The 20,938-nt window shown below is 41.8% G+C and overlaps 12 protein-coding genes across 13 annotated transcripts; 8 read left to right on the forward strand and 4 right to left on the reverse strand.

Moving 5' to 3' along the window:
- The first annotated feature begins 452 nt into the window (after nt 1–452).
- On the forward strand, nt 453–1,009 carry LOC6610983 (larval cuticle protein 65Ag1). The gene is made up of 2 exons (XM_002035504.2): nt 453–653; nt 724–1,009. Exons 1-2 carry the CDS (start codon nt 526–528, stop codon nt 923–925), a joined length of 330 nt encoding a protein of 109 aa, XP_002035540.1. The 5' UTR covers nt 453–525; the 3' UTR covers nt 926–1,009.
- A 709-nt stretch (nt 1,010–1,718) lies between these two features.
- On the forward strand, nt 1,719–2,131 carry LOC6621254 (larval cuticle protein 65Ab1). Its single transcript, XM_002045395.2, has one exon. The coding sequence runs from the start codon at nt 1,744–1,746 to the stop codon at nt 2,056–2,058; it is 315 nt and encodes a 104-aa protein (XP_002045431.1). The 5' UTR covers nt 1,719–1,743; the 3' UTR covers nt 2,059–2,131.
- Nucleotides 1,729–6,392, forward strand: LOC6610986 (larval cuticle protein 65Ab1). Of its 2 annotated transcripts, XM_032718811.1 has the most exons (2): nt 1,729–1,748; nt 6,028–6,392. In XM_032718811.1, exons 1-2 carry the CDS (start codon nt 1,744–1,746, stop codon nt 6,335–6,337), a joined length of 315 nt encoding a protein of 104 aa, XP_032574702.1. In that variant the 5' UTR covers nt 1,729–1,743; the 3' UTR covers nt 6,338–6,392. The 2 variants fall into 2 exon arrangements, with proteins under 2 accessions (XP_032574702.1, XP_002035543.1); XM_002035507.2 differs by lacking the exon at nt 1,729–1,748 and having other exon boundaries at nt 6,004–6,392.
- On the forward strand, nt 3,047–3,462 carry LOC116801114 (larval cuticle protein 65Ab1-like). The gene has a single exon (XM_032718812.1). It carries the CDS (start codon nt 3,076–3,078, stop codon nt 3,388–3,390), a length of 315 nt encoding a protein of 104 aa, XP_032574703.1. The 5' UTR covers nt 3,047–3,075; the 3' UTR covers nt 3,391–3,462.
- On the forward strand, nt 4,374–4,761 carry LOC6610985 (larval cuticle protein 65Ab1). The gene has a single exon (XM_002035506.2). It carries the CDS (start codon nt 4,407–4,409, stop codon nt 4,719–4,721), a length of 315 nt encoding a protein of 104 aa, XP_002035542.1. The 5' UTR covers nt 4,374–4,406; the 3' UTR covers nt 4,722–4,761.
- Nucleotides 6,393–6,881: 489 nt separating the features above from the next.
- On the reverse strand, nt 6,882–7,256 carry LOC6610987 (larval cuticle protein 65Ab1). Its single transcript, XM_002035508.1, has 2 exons — nt 7,144–7,256; nt 6,882–7,074 (listed from the first exon to the last, which is right to left on the reverse strand). Exons 1-2 carry the CDS (start codon nt 7,254–7,256, stop codon nt 6,882–6,884), a joined length of 306 nt encoding a protein of 101 aa, XP_002035544.1.
- A 362-nt stretch (nt 7,257–7,618) lies between these two features.
- On the forward strand, nt 7,619–8,129 carry LOC6610988 (larval cuticle protein 65Ag1). Its single transcript, XM_002035509.2, has one exon. It carries the CDS (start codon nt 7,665–7,667, stop codon nt 7,971–7,973), a length of 309 nt encoding a protein of 102 aa, XP_002035545.1. The 5' UTR covers nt 7,619–7,664; the 3' UTR covers nt 7,974–8,129.
- A 235-nt stretch (nt 8,130–8,364) lies between these two features.
- On the reverse strand, nt 8,365–9,100 carry LOC6610989 (endocuticle structural protein SgAbd-6). Its single transcript, XM_002035510.2, has 2 exons — nt 8,990–9,100; nt 8,365–8,908 (listed from the first exon to the last, which is right to left on the reverse strand). Exons 1-2 carry the CDS (start codon nt 8,999–9,001, stop codon nt 8,603–8,605), a joined length of 318 nt encoding a protein of 105 aa, XP_002035546.1. The 5' UTR covers nt 9,002–9,100; the 3' UTR covers nt 8,365–8,602.
- A 3,640-nt stretch (nt 9,101–12,740) lies between these two features.
- LOC6610990 lies at nt 12,741–13,544 on the reverse strand. Its single transcript, XM_002035511.2, has 2 exons — nt 13,232–13,544; nt 12,741–13,049 (listed from the first exon to the last, which is right to left on the reverse strand). Exons 1-2 carry the CDS (start codon nt 13,465–13,467, stop codon nt 12,872–12,874), a joined length of 414 nt encoding a protein of 137 aa, XP_002035547.1. The 5' UTR covers nt 13,468–13,544; the 3' UTR covers nt 12,741–12,871.
- A 636-nt stretch (nt 13,545–14,180) lies between these two features.
- Nucleotides 14,181–14,779, reverse strand: LOC6610991. Its single transcript, XM_002035512.2, has 3 exons — nt 14,677–14,779; nt 14,526–14,617; nt 14,181–14,469 (listed from the first exon to the last, which is right to left on the reverse strand). Exons 1-3 carry the CDS (start codon nt 14,683–14,685, stop codon nt 14,241–14,243), a joined length of 330 nt encoding a protein of 109 aa, XP_002035548.1. The 5' UTR covers nt 14,686–14,779; the 3' UTR covers nt 14,181–14,240.
- Nucleotides 14,780–16,924: 2,145 nt separating this feature from the next.
- Nucleotides 16,925–17,904, forward strand: LOC6610992 (pupal cuticle protein 20). The gene is made up of 2 exons (XM_002035513.2): nt 16,925–17,314; nt 17,371–17,904. Exons 1-2 carry the CDS (start codon nt 16,925–16,927, stop codon nt 17,698–17,700), a joined length of 720 nt encoding a protein of 239 aa, XP_002035549.1. The 3' UTR covers nt 17,701–17,904.
- A 1,261-nt stretch (nt 17,905–19,165) lies between these two features.
- On the forward strand, nt 19,166–20,886 carry LOC6610993 (Krueppel-like factor 7). The gene is made up of 2 exons (XM_002035514.2): nt 19,166–19,810; nt 19,947–20,886. Exons 1-2 carry the CDS (start codon nt 19,282–19,284, stop codon nt 20,819–20,821), a joined length of 1,404 nt encoding a protein of 467 aa, XP_002035550.1. The 5' UTR covers nt 19,166–19,281; the 3' UTR covers nt 20,822–20,886.
- The last annotated feature ends 52 nt before the right edge of the window (nt 20,887–20,938 follow it).

Below are 20,938 nucleotides of genomic sequence, written 5' to 3' on the forward strand. Positions count from 1 at the left end.
TTGTACTGTCAACTATGGTATGTATCTGAAACCTGATACAGCCATTTCTGGACATGCTGCTTCTTTTGCTGCAGGGCAAGCTAGCCGCCCCACTCTGCCACAAAATATGAATATACCCATGGATTATCAAAAATGTTTGGCTTGTTGTCTTCGTCTTGGAAGCGATTGGATTGATTGATTCACGAAAAATGCAAATGATGATGATGAGGTATTTCCTAAAAACGGCGTCGATTTGTTTGCCTTAGAAGTTTTTGTTTTACGTTATTATTTGCGTCTTGGTGTGGTTGTTGTGATTTTTTCATGATGTTTTTGTGCGTTTTTCGAACCAATTTGTTGGCTTTGGTGCTCGGCGTGTAATTAGTCATTTTTATTTTCGACTAACTTTTCTTCGATTGTCGACCTCCGATCCGACTATATAAACGCCGGGACAGGGCCATAAACATCACAAATCAAGTAACGTTGACTAGCCGTTCGGTCGCAAGTTCCCATCGAATCCTTAGCCAAATTACCCATAACAAAAAAAACATGAAGTGCGCAGTTGCCATCGTCTTCGCCGCCCTCTTCGCCGTCGTTCTGGCTGCCCCCGCTCCCGATGCGGAGGCCCAGATCCTGCGTATGGAGTCCGACGTCCAGGCCGAGGGCTACAACTTTGCGTAAGTCTATCAATCTCCGGCCAGCTCAGTGCGAGGATTATCCAAGGATTAAATACCCATTCTCCCACAGTTTGGAGACCAGCGACGGCAAGAAGCACGAGGAGCAGGGTCAGCTCAAGAACGTCGGCACTGAGCAGGAGGCCATTGTGGTCCGCGGCTCCTACTCCTTCGTGGCCGATGATGGCCAGACCTACACCGTCAACTACATCGCCGACGAGAACGGATTCCAGCCCGAGGGTGCCCATCTGCCCAATGTGCCCATCGGCAACTAAGCGGATACGGATACGCTAACCGAGAGCTGTTCTATGTTAATGGTTTCTAGTTGATTATTAAATAAACGCGGCAAAAAAATCGAACTCATTACCTTCTATTTATTTAAAGTGAAAGTCTATCTAAAATATCTAATGATTTACTTAAAATTTAATGAACGCAAATGTTAATTACTAGTCTTTCCTTTGTCTGAGAATATTATGAAAAAAGGTCTTAAGTATAATTTCTTAAACCTTAAGGAAGGGAAAAGCCATGGATTCATATAATATTGATGGCATTTATTGAACACTTACACGTTCTCATCCTTATTGGCACACCATTTAGAGACCCTTATTCATTGGTCATTGCCCAAAAACCATAACCTACATAAATATGCACGTCATAAGAGATAACATATGCTGACTAAGATGGAGTCAAATAGTAAACAAATCCTAAAACCGTTTTTATTATTAACAATAAGCAAACTCTTCTGCAAAATTTAATAATATAAGGTGGATTGAAATATAGCTCTAGATTGCTCAAAGATCAGCGACCGGTGGACCCATCCCTTTCATCTCCGGCCAAACGCAGCCTTCGAATGCAGCCGGTTGGGCGACAATAGTTTGAAGCTATCAGGTCCAGTTTGACTGGAAACAATGCTTAAATAACGATGCGCTCATTTTCGCATCAGATCTACATAAATATTAGCAGAACTCATTTGCGATACGCCGAATTCGTTGCCACCTTTGACTTTTGCATTTCGCTAATTCTGGCGTATATAAGCCCCCACCCAGCTGCAATCGAGCATCAGACAGTCATCAGCTTTCTATCCAGCTCCAACATGAAATTCCTCATCGTCTTCGTCGCCCTCTTCGCCATGGCCGTGGCCCGCCCCAACGAGGCCGAGATCTTGAGGCAGGACGTCGATGTTGGACCGGATAAGTGGAGCTCCAACCTGGAGACCAGCGATGGCACCATCATCGCCCAGGACGGTGTCCTCACGAACGTTGGCACTGAGCACGAGGCCGCTGTCGTTCACGGATCCTTCTCCTGGGTGGATGAGAAGACCGGCGAGAAGTTTACCATCAACTACGTGGCTGATGAGAACGGATACCAGCCCCAGGGCGCCCATTTGCCCGTGGCCCCAGTTGCTTAAACTGTCCTCGATCACAACTCGAAATTTGTTCATTCAGAGACTAAAATATATTGTTTGTTAATTGCAAAAAATCGAATCGGTTTTATTCAAATTTGGGAATCTGCTAAAAAAAACACTGAATTTATTACCAAGATATTATTCATTGGCAAAAAGGTTTTAAATCAAAGGGACTAAGAAATAGTGTACAATAGGGTTACACAATTTCTAAGCTTCAATTATATTTCAGTTTGAGTACACACACTTAGGCCTGGAATTGGGGAATTTTCTACTTTGGGCTTAATCAAACACATTATTTTACGAATAAACTGAAACATAAAATATTTTTTAAATTTATATTTATATTTTTTGTAAACTATTTTTTTTTTAATTTTATATCAAAAAGAAATAAACCTAAAACATCACGTATGTAAAAGGTAGAAATAAGCGTTTCCGACCATATAAAGTATATATGTATATTCTGGATCAGGATCGACAATCGAGTCGATCTGACCATTTTCGTCTGTCCGTATGAACGTCGAGATCTCAGGAACTAGCGTGGAATTACGAGGATCTCATACTCTTTAATTTAAATAACTTTCCTAGAATTCTTAATTTATTTAAATCATTGAAAAGATATAGAGTTTAGGCATTTACATATGTATCCACAAAATAAGCTCAAAATGTAGGGTTAAAAAAATTTAAAAAAATTTAAAATTAATATATCATATATTAAATACATAAGAAAAACCTTTTATGAAATATCTATTTTGATATTAATAAACATCAGAATTATCGGAAAAACAGCAAAATTATAACTGGTTTAAATCATTAAACGGGAAATTTCATAGAAACGATTGATACACGTTTAGCAAACAGCTGACACTTTGGCAGAGTATAACAATGTGAATAGAGTCATTAACATTTTATTAAATCTAAAGCTGCTTTTGACTTTTGGACTTCGAAACTTTTAGCGTATATAAGCCCCCTACGAACTACAGTTGAGCATCAGACAGTCATCAGCTTTCTACCAGCTCCAACATGAAATTCCTCATCGTCTTCGTCGCCCTCTTCGCCATGGCCGTGGCCCGCCCCAACGAGGCCGAGATCTTGAGGCAGGACGTCGATGTTGCACCGGATAAGTGGAGCTCCAACCTGGAGACCAGCGATGGCACCATCATCGCCCAGGACGGTGTCCTCACGAACGTTGGCACTGAGCACGAGGCCGCTGTCGTTCACGGATCCTTCTCCTGGGTGGATGAGAAGACCGGCGAGAAGTTTACCATCAACTACGTGGCTGATGAGAACGGATACCAGCCCCAGGGCGCCCATTTGCCCGTGGCCCCAGTTGCTTAAACTGTCCTCGATCACAACTCGAAATTTGTTCATTCAGAGACTAAAATATATTGTTTGTTAATTGCAAAAAATCGAATCGGTTTTATTCAAATTTGGGAATCTGCTAAAAAAAACACTGAATTTATTACCAAGATATTATTCATTGGCAAAAAGGTTTTAAATCAAAGGGACTAAGAAATAGTGTACAATAGGGTTACACAATTTCTAAGCTTCAATTATATTTCAGTTTGAGTACACACACTTAGGCCTGGAATTGGGGAGTTTTCTACTTTGGGCTTAATCAAACACATTATTTTACGAATAAACTGAAACATAAAATATTTTTTAAATTTATATTTTTATTTTTTGTAAACTATTTTTTTTTAATTTTATATCAAAAAGAAATAAACCTAAAACATCAAGTATGTAAAAGGTAGAAATAAGCGTTTCCGACCATATAAAGTATATATGTATATTCTTGATCAGGATCGACAATCGAGTCGATCTGACCATTTTCGTCTGTCCGTATGAACGTCGAGATCTCAGGAACTAGCGTGGAATTACGAGGATCTCATACTCTTTAATTTAAATAACTTTCCTAGAATTTATAATTTATTTAAATCATTGAAAAGATAGAGAGTTTAGGCATTTACATATGTATCCACAAAATAATCTCAAAATGTAGGGTTAAAAAAATTTAAAAAAATTTAAAATTAATATATCATATATTAAATACATAAGAAAAACCTTTTATGAAATATCTATTTTGATATTAATAAACATCAGAATTATCGGAAAAACAGCAAAATTATAACTGGTTTAAATCATTAAACGGGAAATTTCATAGAAACGATTGATACACGTTTAGCAAACAGCTGACACTTTGGCAGAGTATAACAATGTGAATAGAGTCATTAACATTTTATTAAATCTAAAGCTGCTTTTGACTTTTGGATTTCGAAACTTTTAGCGTATATAAGCCCCCTACGAACTACAGTTGAGCATCAGACAGTCATCAGCTTTCTACCAGCTCCAACATGAAATTCCTAATCGTCTTCGTCGCCCTCTTCGCCATGGCCGTGGCCCGCCCCAACGAGGCCGAGATCGTGAGGCAGGACGTCGATGTTGCACCGGAGAATTGGAGCTCCAACCTGGAGATCAGAGATGGCACCATTATCGTCCAGGAGGGTGTCCTCAAGAACGTTGGCACTGAGCACGAGGCCGCTGTCGTTCACGGATCCTTCTCCTGGGTGGATGAGAAGACCGGCGAAAGGTTCACCACCAACTACGTGGCTGATGAGAACGGATACCAGCCCCAGGGCGCCCATTTGCCCGTGGCCCCAGTTGCTTAAATTATTTGATAGTCTGAAATAAACTGTTTTTTAATTGAAATTTGTTTTAATTATTCCCTGAGATTTTCTAGAAAAAACTGCTTATTCGGTTGGATACAATTTATTAGTTTCACTTTGCATTGCAAGAACGACTATAAATGTGTATTTGAAACGATCTATATTTTTGAATCATATATATTTCACTGTCGTGTTACTGCAGTGAAGTTCAATTTAATATTATTTGAAATTTCAATAAGTCATCATGCATTCTTTTAATTTAATTTCAATTAGTTTTAATCATTCCATATGTATTTAGTAAACTTATGAAGAATTTATTACTCCTTATTATTAATATTCGTTTATATGACCAATTAAAATTCAAAATTTTTGTCCAAAACAAGCACAAGAAAATTTTAATTTTTAAACAAAATTGTTCTTTTATATTTTTAATGCTGAAGGATACTTTAAATAAATCTTCACTATACCCGTTCGTAGAGTAAAAGTGTACTCTTGATTCGTTGAAAAGTATGAAACAGGCAGAAGGAAGCGTTTCCGATCAATAGCCGAGTCGATCTAGCCATGTCCGTCTATCCGCACAAAACTGCCACGCCCACACTTTTGAAAAACGTTTTGATATTTTTCACATTTTTTGCCACGCCCTAAAACTGCCCAAAACTGCCACGTCCACATTTTTTAACAATATTCAAATTTTTCTCATTTTATTCCCCAATATCTATCGGTATCCCAGAAAAATGAAGAAATTTCGCGTTCGCATTCACACAACTGAGTAACGGGTATCTGATAGGCGGGGAACTCGATTTTAGCATTCTCTCTTGTTTATTATATCAAAAAGGTATTGTATCTTATGTATCTGTGTAGACCGGTTATGGATGCGCAGTGCACCCACTCTAAATCAATTCCAAACCAATTATTATTTAAACTAAAGCACGATAGCGCGGGACTACCCTCTGATGACTTTATGGAAATCATTGACATGATCTTGGCCTTAGTTAATATGTTAGCAAGCTGTTTTAGTTTGGATTCAGATCAGTCAGCAGATTGCTACTTCAGCTTTAATTCGGCTACTGGCTTCGTTATTGGAGTGCAGCCGCTGCTCTAGTTTCCAGTTAGACCGAAACAGATGCAAATAAAATCGTCATCGATTGTCCAAACAAATTTGGCAGATTCGCACAATGCCATACTTAACCTTTGACTTTTGCAACTCACAACTCGTAATTCCTAATCGTATAAAAGTCTCCACCCATATTCACCAGAGCATCAGACAGTTCCAAGCTATCTAACAAACTCCACACAGCTCCAACATGAAATTCCTCATCGTCTTCGTCGCCCTCTTCGCCATGGCCGTGGCCCGCCCCAACGAGGCCGAGATCTTGAGGCAGGACGTCGATGTTGCACCGGATAAGTGGAGCTCCAACCTGGAGACCAGCGATGGCACCATCATCGCCCAGGACGGTGTCCTCACGAACGTTGGCACTGAGCACGAGGCCGCTGTCGTTCACGGATCCTTCTCCTGGGTGGATGAGAAGACCGGCGAGAAGTTTACCATCAACTACGTGGCTGATGAGAACGGATACCAGCCCCAGGGCGCCCATTTGCCCGTGGCCCCAGTTGCTTAAATGTTTCCCAAATCGATCAAAGATTTTAAAATAAATCAAAATGCTTTAAATTAAATTGGTGTTCCTATATTTCATAGTTCTTAGGTCATCTCTCCATTTACATATATTGTATATTGGTTTATTTAAACAAGATTTTTAATTGAAAAAAAAACAGTTAGGTGCGCGGTAATTATTTGCACGTTCTTAAATAAAACATTGCCACAGAAGTCAAAACAAATTCAAGTTCGATTCTACATTCCGTACGTCTAAGTTCATGGTAACGAAGGCTAGGGATGCAGATGGAGTGACGTCAAAAGATTGCTCAATATTTTGCCCCACTAAACGTCTTTTAATCTAAGGAAACTGTAACAGCAACTGCGGCGTTAAATTACGGTGTTAAATTAATAAAATAACTGAGTTAACCAAGACACATTTTTGTACCTATTAGGTTTTTTCTTTCACTTCTAGACAAGTTAAATGATTTTTCCCCACTGCATGTCCAGGTTTTTTTTGAAAGGCAAAGAAAGTGTATTCCTTTATAAACAATTTATTTCAACTTCTTAACTTATACGGCAACTGGCAGATGACTACCCTGGGGTTGGAATCCGTTCTCATCGGCCACGTAGGAGACGGTGTACACCACGCCATCAGGGCCCGTGTAGCTGAACTGGCCTCGGGCTACGATGGCCTGCGCATCGGGGCCGATGGACTTCAGCTCACCCTGCTCGTCCTTCGAGGTACCGTCGCTTGTACCAAAACTGTCGGAGAAGGGGGTTCCATCGTAGTTAGATACTCACATTGCCATTTATGCCATTTTGAGAACTTACGAATATGTGTAATTATCGGCTTCAACTTTGCTATCCTGTCGGAGGATCTCGACATCTGTAGGGGCAGCCAAGGCCACGGCGAAGAGGGCGAACAGGACGATGGCGAATTTCATATTGAAGACCTCAATGAAGACTCAATGATTACTATTCTGTGTTAAACGAAATGTGTAGAAGCCTGGTTTACATGCAAAATTATTTATTAATTGTAATTGTCTAAAAGGCGTATGGAGAAAATATTTATAGTTTGTTTCACAACTTTATTTCGCTTATTAAAAGGAAATTTGGAATTTTTTTTTTGAGTATTCGATTTTTAAGAATAAATACAGATTAATACATATACAATTAACACCTGCTGTCCTCAGATCGCGTCGGCTATATAATGTTAAAGACTTGGCCCAAAGTGCTAATTGGATTAGCTGTCTTATCAGCCGATGCTGCAATCGTATAAAAGCCTCCTGCAATCCCGCATTTTGAATATTGAGTAAATTCCGACTACTATCAAACAACCACCACCATTCAAAATGAAGTGCATACTTGTGTTCACCTGCCTTTCAATTGCCATGTGCCTAGCTGCTCCCGCTCCGGATGCAGAGATTGTTGACCTGGTGTCCGATGTCAATGCCGATAGCTATAGCTACAAGTTTGAGACAAGCGACGGCACCAAGCAGGAGCAGCACGGCTCCCTGAAGAGCCTTGGTCCCGAGGAGGATGTCTTGCAGGTGGCCGGATCCTTTAGCTTCGTAGGAGACGACGGACAGACGCATGCCATCAGTTACGTGGCCGATGAGAACGGATTCCAACCCCAGGGCGAGGATATTCCCCACCTATAAATCAGTGTATGATGTTTATTCAAAAGGTCTTCTAGCTCAAAACTAGAATTCATCTGAAAAACAAGCCGTTAAATCGTAGTACCAAAATAATGCATACTTTCTTTTTATCGTAGCTCAGTTTAAATAAAGATTAAAAATTAGTGTTATGTTCATATATTTTTTAGATGGAACATTTTGTATTTTTATCATTTTGAATCAAAAGAAAAAGAAGTATGAATTCCATTTTCATAGCTGAAGCTGTTTCGATACAATAGAAAAGAACTCAGGTACTTTGTTATTATTATAGAGGAACGTTATCTTGTGCGTGACCATCCAAATACGCAATGATTAAGACGATCTCTGCCTTCCCAGAACTGGTGACTTACTTTATGGTTTCCACAAAGAAAAAATATTTTTTTCGAGAATCGAAAGTTCGGCTTTAATGCGAGTAACAAGGAAAATAGAAAACAATGCACGACACTGACTTAAATGACTGATCGACTTACTAACTGACTGACCGATTGGCTGCCACGGGACAAGGGACAGCTCCTCCGGACAGGACCTTAGCACCTCACTGTATGGCTGGTTGGTTGAAGTTGTGGGTTCATTCGGGAAGGTGGTATTTACAGGATCTCCTCGAAAGCGGAGGTCTACTTGGGCAGATGGGCGCCCTCCGGCTGAAAACCGTTCTCGTCGGCCACAAAGTTAATGGTGTAAGTTTGGCCATCGGGAGCCACCCAGGTGACGGACCCCCGAATGGATATGGATTCGTTGTCGGTGCCCGCATTGTTGACCACGCCCTCCTCCGTGCGACTGGTGCCATCGCTCAGTTTGTAGCTGAACTTGTAGCCGCCGAGGCCAGTGTTCTCCGATTCGTACTCCAGAACTTCCACATCATTTTGGGGCCGGGCACTGGCCAGCGCCAGGAGCACGGCCATCGAGCCAACGACTAGCATCTGCAAGGCGGTAAGAGATTAGGTATCCTTTTGCGTATCCTGGTTGGGCATGGTGCGCCACGTTTATCCAAGTTCACCTACCAATTTCATCATGTTGAGCGGTTCTCGGAATTGCGAATTCCCCTATGTGGCTGGACAAACTGGCAGTTGTCTAATGGTGGCGTTGCAACGGCGTCCACTGCATTTTATACTGCACTCGCGGCTGCATTTGCAAACGTCATAAATTTGCACAATTGTGGAAGAAGCCAAGCAGCTCGCTAGTTCAGCAGCTCTGGCGGTCGCCGGCTAAATGTTTTCCACTATTTCCATTTTGTTTTTTTAGTTTTTGTGCCGTTTTTCAATTGCCAGCGTTGCACCAAAGTCGCCAAAGTCGCTGCGACAAGTAACATTTAAAGCGGCTTTGTGCAGCGGTGTACTCATCCGAAAGGTATTATTGCTCTTCACCCACACTCGAAAAAGCATTCTAAGTTTCAGTTTGATTCTGTGAGAATAATTATCCACAATCAATATGTCTTCATTATTTTAACAAGAAACCAAACATAACAACAAGCATGCTAAAACTAATGTAGTTAGAACATAAAAAATATTTATTCAAGCTTAAAACACTTAATCATTCGAATGTATTTTGTTTTACACCCACACTAAACCAGCATTCGAAGTTCATTAAGTACTTAAATCTTAATTGAAATAAACAAAACAATTACTAGAATATAATGCCACACTTAAGATGTACTTAAATTTTCTGTCAGTGCCGACTGGTAGCTTTAGAAAACTCGAAAAAGTTCATGAATCAAGCAGATGCATTGGGGAAAAGGTTGCGGTCTGATTGGGCAGCTACGGGGAAATACCGGGCCAAGAACTATGGGAAACAATAACCAGAACAACTCGGCACCCAGATTGAGCCGAAATCGACGACGTCTTGGTGGCCCAAAAGAGACTAAGTTCAAGTGCTGTCGCCGCCAATTGGCAGGGCAGCAAGTTCAAGCCGCGGACACGAAGAACACGAGCTGAGCCATGTGTGATGGCCAAAGTGCACGATGGATGAGGCTGTGGATGGAGATGGAACCGCAGGTTGACTTTTGGCATATGCAACGGCCTTTACAGCGCTCGATTGATGTGCCTGCCCGGTAACAAGAGCCAAAAGCAGTTGGAAATATATATAAAAAATACATCGAATAACCTACAACTACGGCTCGCATGCAATTTATATCTCTGACTCTTGCTTTTTTTTGTGTTGTACTTTTAGCATTTTTTTTTTCTTTTAGTTTTTAAGTCGCCGTCGGTGCTTGCCAATTTATGCCACCTTCGTTGACCGCTAGCAGGCCGATGAAGAAGCCCCAGCAGCGGATCTTTCAAGCCGGTCAGTCGGGTTTTAACTTTGGTCATCGGTCGGCCTCTGGTCAACCACGGTTCTGCCCCAGCCTCCTCCTCCACTTGAATTGAATTGTGCCAACAACTTAATGTCTGACCCATCGACAGGGTGTTGTGCATTGATACTGGCATTTCCTCAAAAAGTCGTTGAAAATCACATGATCTTGGTTGATTTTTTGGCAGCTGCAATTTGGCATTTTGCCATTCTTTACTTGCTCGTTAAATATAATTGAATTGGTGATTTCCGAGGAATGTAATCAATCAAAAAATATTGACCATTTAACATGTATAGAACGCATCAAATTAACAAAACGTCTTTGCAATCAAAAGCAAAACCAGACTCAACAAAGTGCTGTTGTCATTGTTTATTCAGCAAAATTGCATAACATTAATGCAGTGTGAAAATTACTTATTGACTAAAAATGTCAAACTATAATTTTCTGATTAGACTGCAAATGGAAAAGATGTAAATGTGTAAATTTAACGAGAAAGACAAGTATATTACAAAAAAAGAGAAAAAACTATGGGATTCTGCATGATTTAAACCTTTACAAATAAAATGTCACCTGAAACATTAAAGTTAAGCGCAGCTTAACTTAATACCAAGCAAGTTCATATACAATGTATCTTTCAAGAAATTTCAGCTTAATTTTTTTAGCCAGTCCGCCTACAAATTGAACTTGAAAATGAATCTGATTCGTGACTGCATAATATTTATTATTTGGGTCTTTTCCGCAGCTTTTCGAGGGCATCTGCAGCGAGCTGCATTTATCATGCTGGCTTTGCATAATTAATCTGGCTGTGATCGATGGCCTCGAGTGCTAATCGGAATGATTGCCTCTGTGCGCGGGGGCGTTGTCTATCTTTGGTTAAAATTCGACAAGCTTGGGGCGGTGTTCTTCCTTATAGGCCGCGATTTACATAACTGTTCTAATCAAATGGCAATCGACAGGTTTTTCAGCTTTGATATACCTTCTTGTTTGCACTGTCGCTTTCAATACACAAATACAAGATGCCCCATGCCCGGTGCCAGACAGAAAGAGCCGGAGATACAATAGATATTTATGTAGATGCGTCTTCACATTTACGTCTTCAAGGTCAGCGCCAGATGCTGCTGCTTCTGCTGTCCGTCTGTCTGTCCGTCCGTCTGACCAACCATCTGTCCGCCACCCATTCAGCTGCCGTTTTGGCCCGGCTTTCGTTCGTTGCCAACTCGCACGCACCTCACTGAAAAGTTGGCCAGACCGGCTTGAACCCGGTCTTTGGGACTCGTCTATGTAGGAATCGAGTTCGGTTTCGGTTTCGTTTTTTTTTTTGGCTGCCGCATCAACTGGGTCTGCAAAACTAGCACTTGAGCGTTAATGGCAATGTTTTAATAGCTTACCCTGCCTGGCCATCACTTTTTTTATATATAAATGTCACATTGCCGTTGTTTTTAAATTTCTGTTTATCATTTTAACTGCTTGTTTCGTAATATTTGCATTTGGCTAAAAATACTTCTGCTGACCACCTGACATTCAGAATCGTGCGTACAATTTTTTTATCGCATATTTCGACTTTATTTGTTTCTTTTGGTTTTGTGACCCAAATGCAACGCATCTTGAAACACCGAAAAAAGACGGTGATGCAAAGATTTATTGCCTAGAATAACCAATAAAGAAAATTTTAGCTCCCTCAGCGAAATCTTTTCAAGAAGCCGGAAAAATTGCTATTAAGTACCAAATTAATGTACGATCAGCAGAAGACCATAACAATTCTGTTTCTGATTTAACTGTTGTAGTATTAAATTAATTTAAAACTAACTTTTTTAAATACGAAGATGATATTTTTATTTTAGATTTTTAGGCAGAAAATCAAATGACTTAGGCAAAAAACTTGATTTTTGAATAAAAATCAATATCATCACATACTCTTAGGCAACAAGGTTTATTAAAAACTATTTGCTGAGATATAGGAAATTCCTAGAAAAAAAAAACCAAATTTTAAATAAACCAACTTGGGCAACCAAATATGAAACCCTTACATACTTTTGGGAAAATGTTTCTACATTGATCGCTCATGTTTGAACTGAAAAACAAATTTTACTATATTTTACAGCAAAATATTACCGAAAATACAAATAAATTATGTTTCATGCATTTGTTGAAACATTTTTAAACTAGTTTATGCCAAAATAAAAAGATAAAATTAAAAAAAAAAACCGACACATTGGAAAACAGAATACATTGTAAAATGCATATGTAAGTTCAACATTTTGTCATTTTAAAATTTAGAGAATTTTTTTTTATGAATAGAGCGTTCTTAACCCTATTTATAAGAAACACTAACCACCTGTTAAATGGTTCAAGATATACATATCTATAAAGCATCTCCATAATTTACAAATCACCATGACTTTATGCAACTTGCTAGTCAACGCAAATTTTCTTGCACAACAAACAAGTTTTCAGAGAGTCGGAGATTTTGATCGATTGTTTTTATTGCTAACAAATGTAACATCTCAACTTATAACCTAGCCTAAAACAGTCGGCAATGCAAACTGTTTAAATAAATTCGTGCTGGATTGTAAATAATAATGTTTTCTGAGGTGTCTTATCCGGCCAGAGATGCAAGTGATTTTCCGGACAACTTGCGAACCTTAAGGCCCTGTTGACGGGAGGGACGGTGGTTCTTGGCCAAGTTGTTGGCATTCTCCAGATCCTGGGCAGCTGAAGTTCCACTCAGGACCTTGCCAACCTCATCACGAAAAGTTCCATCAGGAAGAGTGTAGCTGAACGTAGAAAAAGATAAAATTAGTCATCTCATACAAACAAAAATAATACATAATAGCTAAATGATTAAATGAAAATTAGGGGCTTTTACTTTATTATACTATTAGGAAAAGTTTCCTTTCATGTTTTCATATTATGTAAGGCTAAAGATAATGCTTAATGTAATGATGGCTAAACCTACTTGAACTCGTATCCATCGCGGGTTGGCGTATAGCTGAACTGCTCGAGGGCGACATCACCCAGCTTGATATCGATGACAGTGCCAGGTGGAAAGGAGGCGTAGTTCATGTTGGCTCCAAAGAGGACGCAGGCCACCAGGAGGATCAAGGCCTGCACTAGTTTATTGTTAAGGCTCAGTCCACAGCGAGCTGCCTTGTTGCCATGCTGAATGTTGCTTGCCACCGAGGATAGACTCATATTAGATCGAAAGTTGCTGGATTGTGGTGATATACGAGTCTGGAAAAACACAACTTGCAACCAAGGCGCTTGGGAGCTTAATGAAGCGTCTTCATCGAGGCCCCTGGCCTAAGACACCTATGTGGATCCATAATGAGTTGTTGGTCCAAAACAAAACAAACTGCTGAGTAAGCTTTGCCCGCAGAGACGGGTTGCCCAATTTCTTGGAGCTGAATTGAGATTTGCATAACGAAAGCAATAGAGTTCGAGCCACAATTTGGTGGCGACTCTCATATATGTGCATTACATTTAAAGCGGCATCAAATTGGAAAACTAATCGACCTAACCCACGAAAGAAAGTCTGAGTTGGCTCAGCTGAGACTAATGTATACCCTATGATTCACATTTTTGAAAAATGCTAACCAAACTACCTTTAAAGCTTAAGAATATTTAATAATTTAAGACAACTAAAAAAGAATACGGCTCTTTGCACATTTTAAATATACCTGTGCATTTTAAAAACTTTTACAGAAAGGCATCAGCTCGATCAAGCTAACCGAAATAGTCCAAGCAACCCAAGCCAAGACAGAAATGGTAACCCATTATTATGCTGATGATGTTGCAATCAGTCTATCTCGAAATGATTGAAGATTAACGAGCTGGCCCGAAGACATCTAAGCTTTTTCTAGCCAAGTCTGCCACCACTGTGAAAAGAGCTTTCGAGCCACGCTTGATACACTGATAAATTATGCGGAATTTTATTTTTCTATCACAATAAAAATAAATATAATGGCTTAACTCTTATCCGGTTTAATTTTGTGGGCTGTCACATAGGGCTGAAAACCGTTTTTGTTGGCCTTATAGAGGACCTGGTACTCATAACCATCGGCTGAGATGAAGCTGTATCCACCTTTATATTCCACTGGCTTTTGGGTTGTCACCTCCTTGGGATCCTGAACTGTTTCCGGTTTTACTGTGTACGTTATGGCTTCATTTCTCTGGTGACCATTTTCGGTGTGAAATCTGTTTTGAAATAATCATTTTAATTGTGGGTGCTGGATGAACTTCAGTAACCTTACCCGAAATGAAGCTCCTCCTCTCGCTCGCCTTTCTCCAAAGCCGCCGATGAGGCCAAAGCAATTAACGCAGTGATTAAAAACACTTTGCTTAGCTTTATAAATATTACAAAAATTAGTTGTCAAGGATTGTGCATCTTGGAAATACTCTTACCAATTTCATTGCACTTTTAGCGTTTTAACAGGGGTTTTATTAAAATTAAGTTGTGATCAGAACTCTACGTTCTTGTCTGTGCCGTTGGCCGAAATCAACTGAAGATATTCTGCGAGATGAGCCAACCAGCCAAAATAAGTCAAAGAGATCGGATTAATGAAAACAAATATCTGCGCAGCCAGCAATGCCCGAAAGGGGTTACGTCATTGTTTATGGCCCAACTTTTGTTCTTAGCAGCCAAAAAATATCAAAAAAGAAAGGCGAATTATACAGACCCAACTGTTAAATACTCTTAAGGGGAAAATGTCAGTTTTATTGAATTTATTACACAATTGCTTTTCTATGTACTGTGTTTTTTTATTTTATTTTTATACATTTTTTAAAAATTGTATTATTTAATATCGTTACAGAACTCCAAATAAGACGATGAGACCCGAACCTGTTCAATTCAAGTTTAATTAAAGTCTTATTCAAAGGCTTCAAAACAAAACAATTGTGGTGCTAAAATAATGGTTGTTTGTATGACGATGACCACTCTGAAATAAATTTGCTTTAACTGGCGATTAATTTAGGAATTCTATTTGTTAGCAATTCTTTTTGAAACCATTTAATGAATCAGCCCAAGCTAATCAGCTGGCCACCACATTATTTTAATATTCGCCATATAACTTATTTAATAGCGACGACAGTTGCTTAGATTCCCGCCCCTTACTTCACATCAAGGCTGTCATCGAGGGCCAGTGGCCAATTTATCAATGGACCTCATCTGAAAATGTTTATTTAAGCGATACGAGGAACTTAATCGGCCAACCCTCGCAAAAACAACGCCAAATCGCAATCAGATCGTTCCGCTCAGTCAAAATTCGCTTTATGAACGCGAATGCGGGCGTGGAATATGTGCCATCGGTGCGTGGCTAACTGGAAACCAAAAGCCGAGCAGCAAGGACCAAGGACCAACATGGACCGAGGACCAACAATTGTTGGTTTATGCAGCCGGTGCAGCAGCCGGCTATTCCTGGTCCTCCCCGGTGGTTGCTTGGTTGCTCTGAGCCCGCAGCTGGAACGGCCGGAACAGGTTCACAAAATCCGCACTCCACTCACGGACGCGAAGTCCTGAACTCGGAGTCCTGAGTCCTGGGAGCGCGTCAGCTGTGCGCCAGCACATTACAAGTAGGACAAGCTGCAAACGACATTGCCATTAGCTCGGCCTTTTCGTTGGTCCTTCGAAGGGGAAGGCCGATTCTATATTAGCGGCATCCACGACAGGCACAAGCTGAGCTACCAAATGATAAACACACACATCAGCAGCCGCAACAAGGAGCACAGTGGGACCATTTTTTAAAAATATAAAATATAAAAAACAAATATTGAAAAGCATTAATATTAAATTATTTTTATTAACAAATTACAAAATTTAGCATTGCAGCTGTGAAATTGAGATTAAGATTAAGATTAATAAGAAAAAATGTTTTAAATTTGATAAAAAAAAATATTTTGAGTTACAAGATAAAAATGCTATATCTGTTATGTTATGTTATATATCCAACAATGAAATGTAAGTAAGTCAGTTTATGTTTACGTTAAGGTAAGTTTATTTTTGTTCCTGACAACTCATTTATTAATCATTCCCACTTTATATTAACCTAGCACCACTGTGCACTAGCTGGCAAAAAGTTAATAGACGATTGACTAAAGCCGACATCCCTGAAGTTCGGTTTCAGTGGGGTGTTGTGCTCGAAGGTCCTGATTCCTGAGCGCTGAGTCCTGAGTCCAGGACTTAGCACCCCTTGGCAACAGGCAAAGTGCATTAGACAAGGGATCTTGCGGGGTTGGGTTAGGTTTTCCATTTTTGAGCTGGGATGGGTTGGGCATGCAGGTGTTGCCCGATCCTGTTGAAAATTGCTTTTGAATTAAAAGTTTTTGCTTGTGGCCGGTCGGGTTTTGTTGTTTTTAGCGATTAGCTGAAGGGGTGAAGGCTGCAGGATTTGTAAATCGAGATTGCACACTCAATTTATTAGCGCTTTGTCAGTCTCTCAACTAATCGGCTCTGGGGATTTCTGCACTTGCACTTGCTGTGGCCCAGTTCTTTGGTTCTGTTTTCGTTTCCATTGTGTTTTCAATTTCAATCGGAAGCCGTGGCACGTGACTGCTCCACTGGGGTCATTGGGTGGCGGTCGACGAACCACCTGTGGCTGCTCATATAAAACCACAGAGTGCCGTTGAACAGCAGTCCAAATTTGAAATCGAGATGAGACTGACCACATTGTTCTCCCTGATTTGCATCGCCGTTGGCTACGTTCGGTCCCAACCGGCGGGCTATCCGAGTGCCCGTCCTCCGGCCACTTACCTGCCAGTCAAGCCACCAGCTCCACCGCCTCGCCCCCCTCCTCCGCCTCCGGCCAACAGCTACGGTCCTCCAAAGAAGGGAAATGGAAAGCCACCACCTGCTCCACCCAAACCGAGCTATGGGCCGCCACCCAAAAATGGGAATGGAAAACCACCGCCCAGTAACGCTTACTTGCCACCAGGAAATGGCAATGGAGGATCTTCGAGAGGCGGAGGAGCAGGCGGCGGTGGTGGTGAGGATATACCCATCATAAAGCTGGAGTCCAAGGTCAACACCGATGGTTCTTATATGGTGAGTGAGCTATAGATCCATTCAATATTTAATTATAATTTAAGTAAACCCTGTAGTACGAGTACGAGACTGGAAACGGAATAAAGGCCGAGGAGATGGGCTACTTGAAGAACGCCGGAGTGGCAGGGGCGGAGGCACAGACGGCGGAGGGTTCCTTCTCGTACACCAGTCCCGAGGGCCAGGAAATTTCACTGACCTACATTGCGGACGAAAACGGATTCCAGCCGCAGGGCGATCACCTGCCCACACCGCCACCCATTCCCATAGAGATTCAGGAAGCGTTGGACAAGCTGGCCGCCGGAGGTGGATGCCATGGATGCGATGACAACGAGACGGGAGGCAACGATGATGGCGATGGAGGTGGCTATGTCTACCGACGAAAGTAAAATATGTCAACCATCTTTAAGAAAACTCTTGATCTCAATGATAATATTCATATTTGTATTGCAATGCTAAAAACTCGATGGTGATGGATCACATTTATGCACTTAAATATTAACTTACAAATAAGAAAACTATTTTATCCCAATTTTAACTGCAATCGGGTTGAAAAACCTTCGCTGGTAAAACACTTGTAATTGCCAATTAAAATGCTTTAAATGAAAACCCCATGGCGGCCTACTTACTGAGGACTAGCAAACACCAAGCCAAGAATTGGTCCTGGCCTGGTACACCTTGCTTCTGGCTGGGATGGCATGTCCTCTTTGGCCACCAATACCCATCCAACCCTCTGGACCAGGAGCGGCGGCTGTGTGACTGGCAACACATGTTTTTTTCCCCCGTCCTGCGAATCGCTCGCCCAACTTTATCCTGTTGATCGCTCGACAAGGGGATTGTGTCGCAATAATGAAAACATTAGCCTCGTAGCATATTTGTCAGCCGACAGGAGCGGAGCTGCATTAGATGAGGGTTACGGAACTACGAAAAAGGGGCGCTGAAAAAAACCAACTGAAGCACCACTTTAATAGTGAAATATCTTTAATATAATATTTAATTAAAATAAATAGAAATTAACAAAATAATATATGATGACTTATTTAATAAAATTAAATGTTTTCTATAAAACTTAAACTTACTTAATAATAAATTTAAAAAAATTAACATGTAATAACATTTTTATGTTTTCGTATGTTTTATGAAAACGTACTTCAAACATTCTTTAACTATATAAGTTTCTTACTTAAATTTTTTCCAAAGGTTACTAAATATTTTCAACTATAATTATTCCCTCGTAACATCGATTAACATCACTGACTCCGCACCACCGGCCGGAGAAGCAACCGCCGAGCCCAGAAATCACGACCCACCCCAAACCGCAAATAGTGAAACGATACACGCCAATATTTTATGGCATTAGCATTATAGTGGTGTGATGCGGGGCGGGGTGGTCGTCCTGGGGCAGGGAGGGACCATGGGCCGAATGACATTGACGATGGCGAATGCGATTTGTATATGGTGGCATTATAGCAACAACAACGGGGGAAGTAACAACAAACGATCGTTTAATTTCAATTAAAAACATTTTCCTTGTGCGTAGCCCAAAAGCCAAAAAAGAAAGGACTCGTCGACGGATGAGGATGTGGGAGGGGGTACGGTTCGGGCACAGGAATACGCACACTTGCTACAGGCCGCTTAGCTTGGCTTAGTGCTCTGGTGATTGCGAGGACATGATGTTGCACTTGCCGAGCAACCACCAGGACGCACCAGGAACTCGAAAAGGGATGCCAAATGAGCCAGGGGGTTGAGCCGGCAAAGTGCGTAGCTATGTCGAGGCTATAGCCGGTGCCGGACTGGATTCTGGGCTGGGAATTCTTGCACTTGCCGCCAGCCGTGCCATTGTGATCCGAATCCGAATCCAAATCCGAAAAATAAGGGAGCAGGATGCGGATTGGGATGCGGAAGCGGCGTGGTATAAAAACGCCGGTTCGCTTCCAATTGGAACGCAGAATCGAATTCGAACGCGAACGATGCACACGACAGCTCAACTGGATAGTCTGGAGCAGAAGCGCTCGGCCAGCTTGATCTTCCGGATTGAGCAACTCCTGCCCAGCACCAGCATCACACCGACCACCATGACCACTTCATCGACGGAGACCACATTGACGGCCACCACGAGCACCGCAAGTCCGACCAAGCGGATGAGGATGAGCAACCCACGACCAGGTGTTTACACCTCGCAGTACACGCCCAAGGATACCTGCTCCATTGCCATTCCCACATCGGCTCTTCTGGGATCTACGGTCATGCCCACGGATGGCGGACGCTCCCACTGCCAGCTGTCCAATGGCGAACTGATCGTATCCGGCTCACTGTTGCGACAGATCAAACTCTCCGAGGATGTGTATAGCTTCAATGCCATCTTCGAACTGCATGGTGGGCAAGTGCGCGTCCGTTTGGTCAGGGATGTAGCCCGGGAGGACGAGATCGTGGCCTGGTTCGGCGAAGAGTTGGTTCTCCTCATGGCCATTCCCTTCCTGACGCCCCTAAACATTCAAGGTAATTATCATATAATTTAATTTGTAGTATTTTTAGTACTACATCAAATAATTCAAATACACAATTTAAATAATTGAAATCATAATTGATCATAATTGACATAAACATTAACCCCAATATTTACATCTAATTGCAGGAAACAGTCGCTACATGTGTCACCTGTGCCACTTGACCTTCGAGACACCCCACCCGCTGAAGATCCATTTGGCTCTGGGTTGTGGTCGTAGTGCCATGGACATCCTGTGGATGCGACTACACTACGCGCTGAAGGCGGCAACAAGGAGTCATACAGAAGCCCAGCACTCACCAATTCCGGCGACCTCGTCCACGTCTTCGGCCTCGCCCACCCATTCGCCACCGCCCCAGATGCCACCACGGTTCTCCGCCTTCCGTCCCATTGCAGCACTTAACCAGAGTTTGCCCATGGTACCAGTAACCGCAGCAGCAACTCCTCTTTCCTACCTGCCCTCCATGTCGATGGCCACTGCACCGTTGTCAACGAATCCAATGAATGCAGCTGCCCAGATCGAGGCCATAGTCAGCAATATGGGTGCCTCCAAACAGGGTCATCTGTGCATCTACTGCGGCAAGGTGTACTCTCGGAAATATGGTCTGAAGATCCACATACGCACCCACACCGGATTCAAGCCGTTGAAGTGCAAGTTCTGCCTAAGACCATTTGGCGATCCGAGCAATCTTAATAAGCACGTGAGGCTGCATCTCCAGACGCATCCGAGTAGTTCCGCTGGTGGCGCCGATGGTGGAGCAGGTGGTGCCGACATGGATGGCGATGTGGACATCGAAGGGGAAACGGATGCCGACTACCAGTGCCACGTGTGCCATAAATCCTTTCCACGGCGCAGGGATCTGCAGCGACACATGGAAACTCGGCATAGTGGACACCATTCCCATTCCCATTCCCATTCCGAGTCCCGGTCCAGCTCCACCAGCACCTCCAGTACAACCACAATAACCGCAACGGTGACCACATCTACGTCGAAATCCAGCTAGCTACTAGGTGAAATTTTCGTAGCACGCTTTTTGGGGAACAGCTGTGATATAGAAATAAAATTTTAAAATGAAATAAAAAATAAAAATTACTATTTCAATAAACTAATGTACAAATGA

This window comes from Drosophila sechellia, chromosome 3L (assembly GCF_004382195.2).
Source record: "Drosophila sechellia strain sech25 chromosome 3L, ASM438219v1, whole genome shotgun sequence".
Lineage (NCBI taxonomy): Eukaryota > Metazoa > Arthropoda > Insecta > Diptera > Drosophilidae > Drosophila > Drosophila sechellia.